The 18,829-nt window shown below is 38.1% G+C and overlaps 1 protein-coding gene across 2 annotated transcripts in view; it reads left to right on the plus strand.

Moving 5' to 3' along the window:
• CENPE (centromere protein E) overlaps window positions 1–18,829 on the plus strand; it is an 85,732-nt gene that overhangs the window by 33,612 nt on the left and 33,291 nt on the right. For both annotated transcript variants that reach the window (XM_062199797.1, XM_062199798.1), the window contains 11 exons: window positions 1,217–1,531; window positions 1,631–1,903; window positions 2,059–2,217; window positions 7,495–7,698; window positions 10,679–10,837; window positions 12,599–12,889; window positions 13,018–13,173; window positions 15,509–15,793; window positions 17,054–17,341; window positions 17,448–17,606; window positions 18,467–18,754. In XM_062199797.1, coding sequence (XP_062055781.1) covers window positions 1,217–1,531; window positions 1,631–1,903; window positions 2,059–2,217; window positions 7,495–7,698; window positions 10,679–10,837; window positions 12,599–12,889; window positions 13,018–13,173; window positions 15,509–15,793; window positions 17,054–17,341; window positions 17,448–17,606; window positions 18,467–18,754 — 2,577 coding nt within the window. The remainder of the gene's footprint in view (window positions 1–1,216; window positions 1,532–1,630; window positions 1,904–2,058; window positions 2,218–7,494; window positions 7,699–10,678; window positions 10,838–12,598; window positions 12,890–13,017; window positions 13,174–15,508; window positions 15,794–17,053; window positions 17,342–17,447; window positions 17,607–18,466; window positions 18,755–18,829) is intronic.

An 18,829-nucleotide genomic window follows, 5' to 3' on the forward strand; every position in this document is an offset into this window, starting at 1 on the left:
TGGTTCACCCTCCAATGGCCGCTGTGGGCGGCGCATCATGCTGATCCGAAGCCAGGAGCCAGGTGCTTCTCCTGGTCTCCCATGCGGGTGCAGGGCCCAAGTACTGGGGCCATCCTCCACTGCCTTCTCGGGCCATAGCAGAGAGCTGGCCTGGAAGAGGGGCAACCGGGATAGAATCCGGAGCCCCAACCGGGACTAGAACCCGGTGTGCTGGCGCCGCAAGGCGGAGGATTAGCCTGTTAAGCCACGGCGCCGGCCTCAAACTCATTAAGAGTAGTTGAGGGGCCGGTGCTGTGGCGCAGTGGGTTAACGCCCTGGCCTGAAGTGCCGGCATCACATATGGGCACCGGTTCTAGTCCCGGCTATTCCTCTTCCTATCCAGCTCTCTGCTGTGGCCTGGGATAGCAGTAGAAGATGGCCCAAGTCCATGGGCCCCAGCACCACATGGGAGACCCAGAAGAAGCTCCTGTCTCCTGGCCTGTTGTGGCCATCTGGGGAGTGAACCAGCAGATGGAAGACGTACCTCTCTCTCTGTCTCTACCTCTCTCTGTAGTTCTGTCTTTCAAATAAATAAAATAAATCTTTAAAAAAAAAAGAGTAGTTGAACCACACAGGTCTGCCTCCTAAGCACGAGATTGTAACCACCAGGCTATTAGGACCCTCTTCCCCTTGTGCCACCTTTTTAGCCTTCTTTCTCAGCTTCTTCAACCCTTATGTTTCACAGTGTTTGAACTGTTTATAAACTGCACGTGGATTAATTATTTAAACAACAATTTAAGTAATACTTTTTTCAGTAAGAATTTTAAGCAAGTGTTAGTTAAATTATTCATGAATTAGGTTTATTGGCAGTCTGAACTGCACTGAAATCTTTTAGGGAAAAAAATAACTCAGATTCTGAGACAAACCTTAAAATGCCTGCAACACAACGAAGTTAAAGAACGTTTTAGAAGGATAAAGGGGAAAAACAAAGACATGAGTGTTCCTACTGACTGTTTTTATCATGCAATTTACTAGAACCAAAAGACATTAGGAAACAGCACCCAAACTAAAGTTGGAAAGGTTAAATTAGGAAAATATGACAATAGCAACACTGCCCTTTTTTAGTCAATTCTTAATTAAAATGACTTTTTTTATATAGAGAAATGTTTTTTCCCTGAAAATTGCTTCAGTGGGTCATACATGGCTAAAAACACTAAGTTTTATTTCTTTTCCTTAGATAAATGATAAATCTGAAGAAATCTGTGTGATAACGTCAGAAAAAGATAGATTGTTATCTGAAGTAGTTGATAAGGAGAGTAGAATTCAAGGTTTACTTGAAGAAATTGGAAAAACTAAAGATGACCTAGCAGCTATTCAGTTGAATTATAAAAGCACTAATCAAGAATTCCAAGATTTCAAGACCCTTCATCTGGAATTTCAGCAGAAGTATAATACAGTCCTAGAGGAAAATAAGAGAATGAATCAAGAAATGGGAAGTCTCTCTAAAGAAGCACAAAAATTTCGTTTAAATTTAGATACTTTGAAGACTGAGGTTGGTACAAAATCCTATAAAGAAAAATACCTGCATACTAGGGTGAATCTTCTGGGGTTTGGTTTTGCTTTTACTTGTTTATTTTTCTTTATTTTATAGCTTTCTCACAAGACCCAAGAACTTAACCAAAAAACAACTGAAGGCCAAGAGAAGTTAAATGAAATGGAACAATTGAAGGAACAATTAGAAACTAGAGATTTGAGGCTGCAAACTATAGAAAGGGAGAAAACATTCATTGCTGAGGAACTTCAGCAAACCTTAGAAGAAGTAAGAATATTGACTCAAGAAAAAGATGACCTAAGACAACTCCAAGAGAGTCTTCAAACAGAGAGGGACCAACTTAAAAGTGATATTCAGGATACAGTAAATATGGTAAGGCTTCTGATTTATCAAACTTTGGAAAATTGGAGCCTCTTTGAAAACATTGCAGGAGCCATCATTTATTATTTGTGATCAACTAGTAATTGCAAAATTATTGTCATTATTTCACATTTTAATGGAAATTATTTTCTGCGTATCTAACAAAGAACATAGATACACAAGAACAATTACGGAATGCTCTTGAGTCACTGAAACAACACCAAGAAACAATTACCATACTAAAAATGAAAATTTCTGAGGAAACAGCCAGGAATTTGCATGTAGAGGAAAACATGGGAGAAACTGAAGATGAATTACAGCAAAAGGTAAAGCTTGTATATTTTCAAAGTTTTCATTTTCTTGTATAAAAGCTTTCTGTTTAACCTCAAACACTTAAGTAAGCAAAGGTAATCTCAATTTTATTTGTTATTTGCAACACTATTAACTAACATTGATTTTTACAAGCTTTGAAATAACTTTGTCTTTGAAATAACTTCAAAAATAAATGCTTATAATCTGTTTGGAAAGGGAAGGGCAAAAAAGGCACTAGTTCATACTTTGAAAAGTGGTTTTATTGTACTTCATCCCTTAATCCAGAATATTTACTGCTAGAATTTTAAAACATTTTTCATTGGGAGACTGGTAAAATAATCTTTGAGGTATGTGTATATGTGTGTGTGTGTATACACATATATCTTAGAATAGTATACAGTCTTTTTTTTCTTTTTTGCAATTTCTGGTAGAATAGACATACCATAAAACTTACCACCTTAACCATATTTAAGTATATAGTTCAGTATTCAGTTCATTCATATTGTTGTACAGGTATTAAATCCCTAATCCAAAAACCTAGAACTCTAAAATCAAAACATTTGTGGTCCCAACCATCTCAGATAAAGGACACTCAACCTCTGCCACATTTTGCCTATCCATTCCACCTTCATGGACATTGGGGTGCATCAAAATTTTTGGTTATTGTGAATAATGCTGCTATGAAGATGGGTGCATAAATATCTCTTGCAGATTCTGCTTTCATTTTTGGAAGTATATCTAGAAATGGAATTGTTAGATCAAATGATAATGCAATTTATAATTTTTTGAGGAAACACCATTTTGTTTTCCACAGTGACTATATCAGTTTACATTCCCATCAGCAGTGTACAAAGGTTCCAGTTTCTCCCCAACTTCACCAACAGGTTATTTCTGCCTATATAGCAGCTACCCTCATGGATGTGAGGCAGTATCTTACTGTTGTTTATATTTACATATTCGTGATTATTAGTGATACTGGGCATCTTTCAATATGCTTGTTGGCCATTTGTAAATTTTCTTTGCAGAAACGCCTATTAAAGTCTTTTAATCATTTTTAATATGAGTTGTTTGAGTTATGGGAATTCTTTATATATTTGGATATGAATTCTTTATTAATAGATGACTCACTCTGTTGATTATGTCTTTTGATAGAATTTAATTTTGATGAACTGTTTTTACTTTTGTTGCCTATGCTCTGATACCATATCTAAATCTTTGTCATGAAGCTTTTTCGTATGTTTTCTTCTAAACATTTTATAGTTTTAGCTTTTATGTTTTGGTCTTCAGTCATTTTGAATTAATTTTTGTATGTAGTGTATGGGAGGGGTTCACCTTATTATTTTGCATGTGCATATCCAGTTTTTTCAATACCATTGCTAAGACTGGTTTTTCCCCCTTGAATGGGGTTGGCACCCTTGTTTGACCATATATGTACTTGAGTATTTATTTCTGGGCTTTCTGGTCTGTTTGTTGGTCTCTATGACTTTTTTTTTTTTATTATTTTATTTAAAAGGAAGATTTATGTAAATCAGAGACCTCCTAGCAGAGTGACCAGGAGAGGGGCTCCAAGAGAGGCAAAAACTCCAAAGGGCTGGTGATACTGAGGTTTTTAAGCACAATTTTGGGAAGAAAAAAATCTTAACAGCTTCACATTCAGTTACAAGGCAAGGACAAAACCCATCAAAAGACCTGATGTGTAGACCATTTTTGTTTTATGCTGGCACCGTACTATTTTGATTATTGTAGCTGTCTAATATAAGTTTTAAAATCAGAAAGTATAAGCCCTTCGGCTTTGTTCTTTTCCAACAATGTTTTGAGATCCATTGTTAGGGATTTACTGACATTCCATATGAATGTTAGGGTAGATTTTTCTGCTTTTGCAAAAAACACCATTGGGTTTTGGTAGGGATTTCAGTTTGTAGATTGTTTGGGGTTGTATTGGCTTCTTAACAGTATTATTAAGTCTTTCAATCCATGAACATGGGATGTCTTTGCATTTGTATCTTCTTTAATTTCTTTCCACAGCATTTGTAGTTAGTATACAAGTCTTTTATTTCCTTTGTTAAGTTTACTTTTAGTATTTTATTCTTTTTGGGGGCTATTGTCAATTTTTTTTCATCTATGGATTGTTCATTGTTGATGTATAAAAGTGCACCTGACTTGTGTATAATCATATTTTTAAAGATAGACATATTGTACAAAAAGAAAAATCTTCAGGATAACTTACTAAATAAAAAACACGTACTTCAGATTAATTCATTAAGATCCACCTGATATAAATAGATCTCTGTGGGGCCAGTCCTGCCTTGGAAAGGGAGCTTTCTCTCTATGTCTCCCTGTACTTCATTCCTTGTCTCCTATAAAAACATTTTCACTTGCTCAATATCTTGTATTCTTACCTTATTTATAGTTTGGATTAATGATGGTCCAAAGGCATTTGAAAATTTATAGCTTCCATTTTTATGATGGGGAAAAATTTTGTATAGATTTGTGAAAGGAATATACAACAATCAATATATTCTTTTAGTCAATTCAGAATGTAATTACAGAGCTCCATGAGAAAGGGACAGAATAAGAAGATAGGGAGAAGGAGAGTTATACTCACTGGAACCAGTTAGTTCCTGTGGTATCAAGTTCGTACAGGAATTATGCATTCCTGGTGATAAAAGGGTCTAGGTGGAGATTCCCAGGGTCGCCTCTGTTCATCTGGGCACCAAATGGCTGCAAAGTAGGTCTATCATGAATCCCCTTAGAGTGCTCCCTTTCAGTCTTGCTTGATACGTCTCCTTCTGGAAGTCCAGTGACTTTATAAGTTTTTGGTTAGTATGTTGAGTTATATAATAAAAAATTTTTTTCTTTATTTAATAATTTTTGTACTTTGCTCATAGCCATGGTATGAAATACTAAAAGACTTTCTAGGCTGAGTTCAGATTTGAAATGTATCAAGCATGTCATCACTAAAGACCTTGTCTCAGGTCTGCTTTGTGTTTGCATACACTATTGTTTTTAGGAATAAACATGCAAAATTCTGAATTATAATAACTGACAAACTGATTTTAAAAGACTATATGTTCCCCACCTTAATTTTCATGTAATTTCTCTGCTCACCATTGTCAGAAACATTTTGCCAACCATAAGAAATAACAAGGTTAAGTGTTTATCCATGTTCACTTAAGAGAATCAAAAGCTGCTAAAAATTATGATTTGAAGATTACTCAGCAGCATGGAAAAAGATAAGCTAAAAAGAATATGTATAAATTCATTATAATAGCTATATTTAAGGAAAAATCTTTGGGGAAAAACTATGTTAGGAAGTATACTAAAATTCCAGAAGCAATAGTGTGAAGTTGGTGACATTAGATAATTTTTCCCTTCATTTATCTATTTTTTAATGTGATTACTATTACAAAAATTTTTTAAAAATTGCTGGTATAGAGCAGAATGTTTATCATGGACCCTAATTACAAACCAGCAATTGTAAGGTCAGCCTTTGTCTTCTTTTTTACAAATGAGTTGGTATATTAGATTACCTTTGTTGATGACTTACCAATGGATAAATTAATTCATCTAATATACTTTACTTAAGTGATATATAAAAATTAAATTAAAGGGATCACACAAACAAGACAAGTGTCTGCTAATACTAACTGATAGAATCAAAAAGGGAGAGAAAGATCCAGCATGGGAAGTGGGATACACAGCAGACTCATAGAATGGCAGATGTCCTAAACAACACTCTGGCCTCAGAATCAGCCCTTAAGGCATTCGGATCTGGCTGAAGAGCCCATGAGAGCATTGTAGGCATGGAAAGCCAAGATACCATGGAAAAGAAAAAAAGAAGAAGACCTAAATGAAAGATCTCTGTGAGTGAGATCCCAGTGGAAAGAACGGGGCCATCAAAGAAGGAGGTACCTTTCTCTGAAGGGAGGAGAGAACTTCCACTTTGACTGTGACCCTATCGGAATAAGATCAAAGTCAGCGAACCCTAAAGGCTTCCATAGCCCTGGCAACTCATGACTGGAGCCTAGGGAGATTACTGACGCCATAAACAGGAGTGTCAAATTGTTAAGTCAGCAACAGGAGTCACTGTGTACTTACATCCCATGTGGGATCTGCCCTTAATGTGTTGTCTGATGTGCAGTGATGCTATAACTAGTACTGAAACAGTATTTTTACACTTTGTGTTTCTGCGTGGGTACAAACTGATGAGATCTTTACTAATTATATACTGAATCGATCTCCTGTATATAAAGATAATTGGAAATGAAAAAAAACAAACAAACCTGGTGTTAAATTGGAAATTGCATAGAAAATTAATCAATTTTTAAAAAATATCTTGTAGGATCTCTGTCCTTAATGTGCTGTACATTGTGATTTAATGCTATAACTAGTACTCCAACAGTATTTTTTTTTTCACTTTGTGTTGCTATATGGGGGCAAACTGTTGAAATCGTTACCTAATTTATACTAAACTGATCTTTTGTATATAAAGAGAATTGAAAATGAATCATGATGTGATTGGAAGGGGAGAGGGAGCGGGAAAGGGGAGGGTTGTGGGTGGGAGGGAAGTTTTGGGAGGGGGAAGCCATTGTAACCCATGAGCTATACTTTGGAAATTTATATTCATTAAATAAAAGTTTAATAAAAAAAAAAGAAAAAAAATTAAGAAAGATCGATTATAATATTATAATGTGAAAGAGGTTTTATCAAAATTGTTTTATCCTGTGCATATTATAAAATTCCAGCTTTTCGTGAGTACAACTGCCTCTGATAATAAAGATTTTCTAGGAATGAAAGATAGGGAATGCTTTCAAGCTTTTTGCAGGGAGAAATATAGTGTTCAAGGTTGCTTGTTCCTTCTTTGGTAGTAAAATACCATAATGCTACTAGTATGAGACAGAAAATATGTAGAAAGGAAAGACAAGTATCTTTTTTCACTATATAATTGGTCTGAAATAGTGAACATAACTGAAGTCACATATTGAGATAATTGTTCACATTTATAGCTGAGCAGGCACAGGAGTACAGATTCTGTGCTGCAAGATAGGATTCAAAACCTGGCTGTACCTTTCTCTGAGTGATCTTGAGCAAGTGACTTGACTTCTCAGAAGTTCGGTTTCCTGGTTGGTCAAATGGGATAATAACACCTACCACATGGTGTTATATTGAAGATTAAATATGTTAAGATATGGGAATAGCACCACGTGTATAATGTGCATGTAAATGTTGGCTGTGTTTATTATTATAGTTACTGTCATTCAGTACTTGAGAAATACTTCTTTATATTTTAGATGGTTGACATAGATAAAAACCAAAATTTGGATGCCCAAAAAACCAAAGCATTGATTGCAGATGTTAAGGACAATGAAGCAAGTGAGCAACAGAGGAAGATGCTTTCCTTAATACAGGAGAAAAAGGAACTCCAACAAAGGTTAGAGAATATTACAGCAGAAAAGGAACAGTTGAAGACCGACCTAAAGGAAAATATTGAAATGGTAGGATTTAGTACTATATGCTTCACAATTCATTTTGTTATTTTCTTATATACTTACTGCTTTTTGGTAATAGTTTACAGGAAATAAGTGTATCTGGTTAAAAACATACAATCTAGTGATTTTTGACAAATGTCTCTACCTAGACACTCTCAGCCCCATCCCAAACAACTTCCCTTGTGCCCCTACCAACCACTCTTCATCTCTCCCCACTGTGCTCCAAGTTTTTTCTGTGGTGGTATGTTTTCACCTCAGGTAACTCTGTCTCCCCCAGAATTTTACATGATAGAATCATTCAGTGTATAGTCTCTTATGTCTGACTTCTTACATTCCTTTTTTTCACAGAGTAATATTGCATTATATGAATATATCAGCTACTATTGATGGAAATGAGGATTATTTCCAATATTTGACTATTTTGAGTAAAACTATTGTAAGCATTCTTAAAGCATTTTTCTCTTTCTTTTTTTTAAGATTTATTTTGTTCATTTGAAAGGCAGAATTATAGAGTAGGGGACGGGGAGAGAGCAGAGAGGAAGAGACAGAGATCTTCCATCCACTGTTTCATTCTCCAAATAGCCAACCTGCCAGGGCAGGGCCAGGCTAAAGCCAGAAGCCGGAAGCTTCATCTGGGTCTCACATAGAGGGCCAGGCACCCAAGCACTTGGGCCATCTTCTGCTGCTGTCCCAGGCACATTAGCAGGGAGCTGGGTCAGAAGTGAAGCAGCTAGGACTTGAACCAGTATCCATTTGGGATGCCAGTATCACAGGCAGTAGCTTTACCTGCTATGCTACATTGTCAGGCCCTTATTTTTCCTTTTTCTTCTTTTTTTAAGATTTATTTATTTGAAAGAGTTACAGAGAGAGGTAGAGACAGAGAGAAACGTCTTCCATCCGTTGGTTCACTCCCCTGATGGCCACAACAGCCAGAGCTGCGCTGATCCGGAGCCAGGAGCCAGGAACTTTCTCTGGGTCTCCCATGGGGGTGCAGGGGCCCAAGGACTTGGGCTATCTTCCTCTGCTATCCCAGGCCATAGCAGAGGGCTGGATCAGAAGAGGCGCAGCCGGGACTAGAACCGGCGCCCTTATCTGATGCTGGCGCTTCAGGCCAGTGTGTTAACCTGCTGTGCCACAGCACCGGCCCCTATTTTTTATTTTTCTAACATAAATATCTAAATAGATTGCTGGGACATACAGAAGTATATATTTAACTCGATAAGAATTTGCTAAACTGATTTCCAAAGTAGTTTTACCATTTTACATTCCCCTCAACAAATTAAGGTATTTCTGGCCACTCTACATCTTTACTTACCAACACTTCATATGTATTTGTGCTTTTAATTTTGTCCATTCTAATGAATATGTAACTTTTTTTTTTTAAAGATTTATTTATTTATTTGAAAGTCAAAGTTACACACAGAGAGAAAGAGAGGCAGAGAGAGAGGTCTTCCATCCACTGGTTCACTCCCCAATTAGCTGCAATGGCTGGAGCTGTGGTGGTCCAAAGCCAAGAGCCAGGAGCATCCGCCAGATTTCTTATCTCTTCAAGTGCAAAGGCTCAAGGACTTGGGCCATCTTCCACTGCTTTCCCAGGCTACAGCAGAGACTGAATCAAAATTGGAGTAGCCGGGACTCGAACCGGTGCCCATATGGGATGCCAGCACTGCAAGCGGAGGCTTCACCTGCTATGCCACAGCACCGGGCCTGTAACTAGTTGTAATTGGGCTTCCCTAATGTCTTAAAGAGCTTGAACATTTTTTGCTTATTCATCATTGTATCTTTTTCTGTAATTTATCTGTTCTCTCAGTGATATATTATGGTTTTTCAGTATACAGTATACACATCTTATACACAGTTTATTAAACTTGTTCCTAAAGGTTTTACTTATACTACTGCAAATTTTTTATTTCATCTTCAGTTGTTTGTTGGTGGTGTTTGCCTGTATTTTCACCCTTACTTTAATATTTTTATCTGTTCAGAGGCAACATGAGGGAATGCTGAAATTAATATTTTGAGAAATTCCCTATGGGTCACAGTAGAATGTGAACTTTTGTACTGTTTTAATTTTATGTGTTTCTTGGGATTTTCTACTCAGCCAAAAGAACCAAATGTACATAAGCAGATAAATGTATATTCTTTTCTCGGGCTTTTTCCTTTTTTTGGTCTTGATACATGGATTAGCCCAGATTATGCCAACAGAAGGTGGCTGCATTTTTGAGCTTGCTGTTGATCAGTAACCAAAACCAAAGGCATCCTGTCATATAAAAAAAAAAAAAAAAAAAAACTCGTAACTATAATCTCTATCAGTCAAGAAAGCTTAGAAATAGTTCCTTTGGGGCTGACACTATGGCATAGCAGGTAAAGCTGCCACTTACAGTGCCGGCATCCCATGTGGGTACCAGTTCAAGTCCTGGCTACTCCATTTACAGTCCAGCTCCTGCTGGTGCACCTGAGAAAGCAGCAGAGGATGGCCCAAATGCTTGGGTCCCTGCACCAAGGTGGGAGACCTGGAAGAAGCTCCTGGCTCCAGGCTTCAGACCAGCACAGCACAGCTCCTGTTGTTGCGGCCATTCGGGAATGAACCAGCAGATGCAAGACCTCTCTGTCTCTCTGCCTCTGCATCTCTGTAACTCTTTCAAATAAATAAATAAATCTTTAAAAAAGAAATAGTCTCTTTGGGCTAATGGGGCTGAAATGAGCTAAGCTGTCATGATAGAATGCTAAATCCAATTCTAATTATCATAATAGGAATATAAATGTAGCTATAAAGAAATGACATAAAATAAAGATTTCTAGGGTCTGTGTGATTAAATTAATAATTCACACACACACACACACACACCCCTTTTTGTTGTTGATCTTTGCTTATATGATTTGTCTTAATTTCTTCATCTGCAGGCTGAGGCAAATACTGATTTTTAATAGATTTCATAAATATGATCTAATATTTATCTGAATCTCAACTTTTTATTTTTAATTCTAGACCATTGAAAACCAGGAAGAGTTAAGAATTCTTGGCGATGAACTAAAAAAGCAACAAGAAATTGTTGTACAAGAAAAGAACTGTACCATAAAGAAGGAAGAAGAGCTCTCTAGGGCCTATGAGAAGCTGGCAGAAGTTGAAGAAAAACTAAAGGAAAAGGTGAATTTTTAGTTTTCCCTGACTTAACTTTTCTTGATAATAAATTTTGATGCCCGTAGACTAGAATCCAGGAATAACACATATATCCCCACATGTACAGATCTTAATGTTTTAAAATTTGTCAACTCATACCGTGGTCTTAAGTAATATTCCCTGTGAGGATTATATGATTCCAGAGACTTCATTCAGTGAGAAAGAGCCTTGTATCATTCAACCTGTTTAGTACAGTCCCTCATCAAATATTGAGAACTACCATGGCTAGACACTGTTCTAGGCACTTGAGAGTCATTGGTCAAGGAAATAAAGATCCTTCCTTTGTGGGGATTCATTAGTCATTCTCTAAAATATAGGATTAACCATTACTGTCAACTCTTAGATGTTTATATTTTCCAGACTCTTTTATTGAAGTAAGATATACTGTAATATCTGCTTCAGAGCAAAGACCCCTGTACCAACTGATTTGCCCAAGAGATTCTGAGGTCTACTCACAGAGAATTTTCACTATAAGCTAAGGGCATTGCCATGTGCACTATAGTGTTTTTTCCTAAAATGTGTTTTCTTTGCATTCTTTTCACCTTCACTTCTCATGTAATTGAATTTACAAAACCTTGTCTCTGTTTCACACTCCTCCTAAAGAAGTGAAAGAAATCACAGCCTGTGAAATGTAATGCCTCAGTATTTGTTTGGGCCACCCCTTAAGCATATTACTAACAATGAAAGTAAATTATTTTTAAACTTTTTATTAAGGTAAGAAATCAGGGCAGGCCTTGTGGCACAGCAAGGTAATCCACCACTTGGGAGGCTTCTATCCCAGATTGGAGTGCCTGGGTGTGGGCCCTGCCTTGGCTTCTGATCCAGCCTCCTGTTAATGCATACCTGGGAAGCAGCAGATAATGGCTCAAATACGTGGGTCCCTGCCACCCACATAGGAGAACTGGATGAATTTCCTGGCTCCAAGCTTCAGCATGGTCCAGTCCTAGTTGTTGCAGACATTTGGGAAATGAACCAGTGGGTGGAAGATTGATACCTCTCTCTCTCTCTCTCTGTCTCTCTCTCTCTCTCTCTCTCACATTCTTGCCGTTTCCAATAGATAACCATTTTTAAAAGATGAAAAATTATAGTTATTTGGTAGCTACTTTTATATATTAGTCTCTGCTTTTTTCACTTTGTCTCATTTTCACCTTTGCTCCTTGATCAACCTGTGTTAGTTTCCTAGGGTTGTCATAACAAATTAGCATTCACTTGGTGACTTATAACAACTGAAATTTATTCTGTTAATGTTCTGGATTCTAGAAGTTCAAAGTTGAAGTGTCATCAGTACCATGATCTTAAGGCTCTAGAGAAGAATCCTTCCTTTGCTTTTCCTAGCTTCTGGTGTCTCCCAATTAACCTTGTCATTCATTCGCTTGTACCTGTGTCACTGCAGTCTCTGCTTCCACCTTCATATGATGTTCCTTTCTGTCTCTCTGTGTCCTTTTTTGTCTGTTATAAATACACTCTTTGTTACATTGAGAGCCACCCTAATCCATTAGGATGTTTTCTCAGTCCTTACCTCATCACAGTAAATTCACATTCTGACATTCTTTGTAGACATGAGTTTTGTGTGGGACATTATTCAACCCACTAAGACACTGTGCGTTTAATATAAATGCTACTTGCCTGTTTATATTGGGGTGATAGGCAGGCCTGTGCTAATGATTTACATAAGAATTTTGAGAAAATATAGGCAAAATAGTAATTATAAAAACTATAAATCTTAAGACTGAACAGTTCCAAGAAAAACAGCAACAACTTCTTAGAGTTCAAGAAGAGATGAGTGAAATGCAGAAAAAGATGAATGAAATGGAAAATTTAAAGAATGAAATCAAGAACCAAGGATTAAAGTTGGAACAAATGGAAACAGAGAGGCTTGAGTTGGCTCAGAAACTTCAAGAAAATTATAAAGAAAAGAACTCTATAACCAAGGAAAGAAATGATCTAAAGGAATTACAGGAGACATTTGAAATAGAGAGGGACCAACTTAAAGGATACATAAAAGAAATTGAAGCTACAGTAAGTTACACTGTTTTCTTTCATCTATTAAATGTTTCTTTAAAAACTGAGATAATTGGAAAGAGGGAGACAACGTTGGGATAATGTTGTTGTAATACTCTTTAAATTTCACTTTCTCATTAATTAAGGGCCTACAAACAAAAGAAGAACTAAAAATTGCTCACATGAATCTAAAAGAACAGCAAGAAACCATTGATGAACTAAGAAGAAGCCTTTCTGAAAAGACAGCTCAAATGAAAATTACTCAGGAGGACTTAGAAAAATCCAACACCAAATTACAAAAGGTAAGTCTTTTCTCTCTTCTGTACTCTGTCACCTCTTCCTTTCTCCGCTGAAGAAAAAATAAACATTAAATAGTAGCTAAGTTATGGTTCATTCAATTAAGGGATTTTTTTTTTATATTCATTTTATTTTAAAAGCCAAAGAGACACAGATTGAAATCTTCCATTCACAATAACAATTCCCAGATGCCTGCAATGGCTGGGGCTTGGTCTGGCTGAAGGCAGGAGCCTAGAAATTATTTGGGTCTCCCACACATTCAGCAGAGTCCCAAGTACCTGAGCCATCATTTGCTGTTTCCCAGGGTGTACCTAGCAGGAAACTGAAATTGGAAATGGAGCCAGGACTTGAACCCAGGCCTCCAGTGTGAGGTGCAGAGGTCCCAAGTGGCTTCTCAGCTGCTGCACCAAAATTTGTTGAATGTGGAATATGGCAGGCACAGTCCTAGGTTATAGAAATATGGGAACAAGGTAGACAAGTTTCCTAAAATCCTACCATCTATTTGAAGTGGAAGGAGGTAGCTTATAAGTAATCAATGGGCTAGGTAACACCAGATAATGTTAGATGCTCTAGAGGTGAGACTTGGACATGACTGAGCCAACTTGTGTTAAAAAGCCTACTCTGGGGAGCATTTAACCTAGGCCTTTAGCCAACATCCCACATTGAAGTGCCTGGGTTTGATTCACAGTTTCAGCTCTCCTAACTCCAGATTTCTGCCAGTGAAAACTCTGGGAGGCAGTGGTAATAGCTCTCTCTCTCTCTCTCTCTCTCTCTTCCTCTCTCTGTAATCTGCCTTTCAAATAAATAAACCTTTAAAATATATATCTTTGTTATTTTTAAAAAGACTATGCCAAGCATTGATACTGTGGATATTAAACAAGACATGGTTCTTTCCCCCAATGTGGGCACATAAAAAAGTCCCTCAGGGCCAGCATTGTGGCACAGCAGGTAAGCCACTGCCTGTAATGCTGGTATGCCATATGGTTGCGTATTTGAGCCCTTGCTGCTCCACTTCGGATCGAGCTCCCTACTAATATATCAGGGAAAGCAGCAGAGGATGACCCAAGTATTTGAGCGCCTGGCACCCACATGGAAAGTCCCAATGAAGTTCCTAGCTCTTGAACCAGTGGATGGAAGATCTCTCTATATCTCTGCCTCTAAAATAAATAAATAAATAATTTTTAAATCTCTCAATTCCAGTATAGTACATAGAGAAATGTGATAGGCAAAATTACATGGTAACTTCCTATAATCATGGGAAAGAGCATTCTATGTGTACACACAGAAAAAATTGACAAGTAGTAGTGGGGCCCATCTGAAGATGGGACCCTACATATATTAGAATATAGTCTGTTCTGAGGCTGGCGCCGTGGCTCACTTGGTTAATCCTCCAACTGCAGTGCTGGCATCCCATATGGGCACTGGGTTATATGGGCCCTGGGTTCTTGTCCCGGTTGCTCCTCTTCCAGTCCAGCTCTCTGTTGTGACCCGAGAAGGCAGTGGAGGATGGCCCAAGTGTTTGGGTCCCTGCACCTGCATGGGGGACCAGGAGGACGCACCTGGCTCCTGGCTTTGAATTGGCGCTGCGCTGGCTGTAGCAGCCATTTGAGGGGTGAACCAACAGAAAGAAGACCTTTCTCTCTCTATCTCTCTTTCTTACTGTCTAACTCTACCTGCCAAAAAATATATATATAATCTGCTCAACTTGTAGCATTTGGGAACTAACAATTGACTGAATTAACACCTTATTAGTAAAGAATAAGAATTGGTTCACTTTGAATCTAAGCTGGAAAGAAAGTTATGACAGAATGTGACTAGAAAGAGAAGTTGTGAATAGCTTCAGTGAGAATCAAAGGAAAAGGAATAAACAGTAGGAGTAGGCTCTGAGGGTTCAAGATCATTGCTGTAGAATGTACCCCGATCTTTTCCCTTCAAAACTTGCTGGGGTGTGATGGGCTGGGAAACAGGTGGGCATTTGTGATTCTGGTTAAGATACCACTTAGGACTTCCACCTCTGATATCTGATGCTGGGGTTTGAGTTCCAGCTCTGCTTCTAATTGCAGCTCCTTCAGTACATACCCTAGAGGCAGTAGTGTTGATAGCTCAGGTTACTTGGGTCCCTGCCACCCACAACCAGGAACAGACCTGGATTGAATTCACAGCTCCTGGCTTCAGCCTAGTCCAACCCCAACTGCTGTGGGCATTAGAGGAATAAATCAGTGGATGCAAGACGTTCTCTTCTCCCTCCACCCCCACCCCTCTTTGCCTTTCAAATAAAACTTTAGCAATCACAATAATATTCTCCACATAGTAACCTTGGTATTTTCTGAATATTGCTAGATCTCAGTGCTTCCTGAGGAGCAGGAGCTACTTCCTAATGTTAAAGAAGTCAGTGAGGCTCAGGAAACAATGAGTGAACTGCAGTTACTGAAAGAACAATCTAAAATCAAGGAGTCCACAACTCCCGCCAGCATAGAAATGGAAAAGTTGACTGAGAAACTCCAAGAAAGTCATGAAGAGATAAAATCTCTAACTAAGGAAAGAGATGACCTTAAGTTGATAAAAGAAGCACTTCAGCTTGAACGTGACCAACTGAAAGAAGACATGCAAGAAAATTTGGCTAAAGTAAGTTTCCTCCCATGTAGTTAGCATTTTATTTTACAAAAATCAAGGTTTTGGAGAGGGGGCATTTGTGTCATAGTTAAAGTACAGTTACCATTCTTTAAATGTCACTTAATCATGAAGAGATCAGAAACAGAACAATTAAAAGTACTCATGAATATTAAGAAACTATTGAAACTGAGACACAAGGTTTCAGAGAAGGCATTTGTTTTCTTAAATATTCAAAAATGATTTAGAAAAAGCAGTGCTAAATTGCAGGAAAGGTGAAAGCCAAAAATGAATTATTTTCTTCCCACCTTTAAACCTGCTGCTCTAACATCCCATGAGGCATTACTGTCTTCCTCACTGCTTCACTCAGAAACTTGAGAGTCATCCTTACCAATATCCCTTCCTCTCACCCACTCCTTAATTCAGTGACCAACCCTGTTGACATCAGTGGGTTTGCGTGTTAAAGTTCTCCCAGTTCTCCCTCTCCCACTCTTTCTTTGTGTGTGTATGTGTGTGCACACACACATGTGAAAATCCCTCCACTTTGTTTCTCACTGTGCTACCACCGCCTACCCTAATCCAACTCACACTGTGATTTTTTCTCTAACTGGTCTCCCACGTTCATATTCACACTTCTCTTATCCATTCCCCATTCTGAGCCCAGGTGCTCTTTTTTAATTCCTTTCCTGTCTCAATAATAAAATGGAAATAAAGACCAGAGTCCTGCATGTGACCCATGAAGCCCTGGACCCCAGACCTTGCTGCTGTACAGCCTTATTTCAGCTCACACTTCCTGCTCATGCCCCAGCAACACTCATCTGCTCTCTGCATGTCATGGCCATCAGATGCTCTGCTCTCTCCACTTGTAGTCCTTCCATGCCTCCCTTTGCCTATCTAATGCTCTTATCCTCCAGGTCACAACTGAAGCTTTGTATCCCTAGGAAACCCTTCCTAATCACTCACAATAACTAGATTTGATGTTAACGCCCTGGTAAGATTTTGCATTATGTCTGTCTTTCCCCCTAACTTGTAAGTCTCAGAAAGACAGAGAGCACATAAGTCTCATTTACTATTTTATCTACAACTGCTAGTAAGGATGCTGACAACACTGAGTCTTCAATAAAGGAGAGTTAAATGCCCAAATAATGGAAGAGTGGGAGAGGTGGAAAGATGGCTGTGTCCTGCCCTGACAGTTGGAGAAAATGTCCTGATTCCTTTTTCCCTACGCTAAAATATCTCTGGATCTCAACTGTACTGTTTTATGATTCTCTTAAGATTCAACAGATTCAAGGAAAAGAGGAACAGTGGTTCAGTATGAAAGAAAAAGATGAGACTACTAAAATCATGAGTGAGATGGAAAAATTGAAGGAAGAATTCAAAGCCAAAGATTCAGCACTAGTAAGAATAGAAATGGAAAAACTGAAGTTGTCCGAGAGACTTCAAGATAGTCTCGATGAAGTGAAATCTGTGGCCAAGGAGAGAGATGACCTGGAGAGGCTGCAAGAAGCTCTTCAGTCAGAAAGCAAGCAGCTTAAAGACGACATACAAGAAATCATAGCTAAAGTAATTTTCGTTTTTTAACAATGTTTACTTTTTATAAGTATATTTTCATGAGAACTTTAGGAAGTAGAATTACAATGGTTATAACTTTTCTATCCATTTCTTAAAGCACCTAGAAACTGAAGAGGAACTTAAAGTTGTTCGTCGTTGCCTAAAAGAACAAGAGGAAACTATTGATAAGTTGAGAGTGGATCTTTCAGCAAAGGAAACTGAAATATCCAGCATGCAAAAGGAATTGGAAATGACCAATGTTGAATTACAGAAAAAGGTAAGTGAGGGTGAAGGAACAGTGAGATGATACCCGAGGGATGTGACCCATTGGGTTAGAAAAACTATATCTGGCTTACTGGTTGAGTTGCCTATTAAGAACTTTAGGGGCCAGTATTGTGATGCAGTGGGTTAAACCACCACCTGCAATGCCAGCATCCCAAATGAGCACCAATTCAAGTCTCAGCTGCTCTGCTTCTGATCCAGCCCCCTGCTAATGTGCCTGGTAGGCAACAGAAAACAGCTCAAGTGCTTGGGCCCCTGCCATCTACATGGGAGACCCAGATGGAGTCCCAGGCTCCTGGCTTCTGCCTAACTCAGCCCCAGCCTTTGTGTGGCCAGTCAGGGAGTGAACCAATGGATAGAACATTCTCTCCCTTTTTCTGTCTCTCCATCTCTATATATATAACTCTGCCTTTCAAATAAATAAAGAAATCATTTTTAAAAAAATAAAAAGACCTTTGCATCACATATTAGTGTATCTGGGTCTGGGTTCTACCCAGCTCCATTCCTGATTCTGGTCTCCTGTTCATGCAGACCCTGAGAGATAGTGGTAATGATTCAGATGGTTGGGTTCCTCCACCTACACTGAGTTTCCAGCTCCTGACTTTGGTCTCCAGCCTGGAACTGTTACTGGCACTTGGGAAGTGAACCAGCAAACAAGGAAGCTCTCTCACTATCGTGCTGTCTTAACTCTCCCTCCCTGCTCACTGACTCTCTGCTTAAATAAATCAATAATAAAGATTGGTGTTTATGCACTAAATTGTTTTAGAAATCAACCTACTTTTTTTTTTTTTTTGCTTAAAATATATGTTTATTTGTGTATACATAAACATTTTTGGCTATTTTACCATTTTTAAGATCCAAGAGCTTTATGAGAAACCAGAACAACTGATTAGTGTAAAGGAAGTTTGTGAGCCTCAGGGAAAAATGAGTGAACTGGAACAATTCAAGGAGCTTCTCGAAGCCAAGGAGTCAACACTACAAAATACAGAATGTGAGAAACTTGAGTTAACCGAAAGACTTCAAAAAAGTCAAGAAGAAATAAGAATTATAATTAAGGAAAGAGATGAGTTGAAAAGGATACAGGAGGCCCTTCAAATAGAAAGAGACCAACTGAAAGAAAACATGAAAGAAATTACAGCTAAAGTAAGTTTCCCTCTTTTGTTGCTTTTTGGATACAAAAATAGGATTAAGTTGTATTCATTGTTAAGTTTTATTAAT

This window comes from Lepus europaeus, chromosome 8 (assembly GCF_033115175.1).
Source record: "Lepus europaeus isolate LE1 chromosome 8, mLepTim1.pri, whole genome shotgun sequence".
Lineage (NCBI taxonomy): Eukaryota > Metazoa > Chordata > Mammalia > Lagomorpha > Leporidae > Lepus > Lepus europaeus.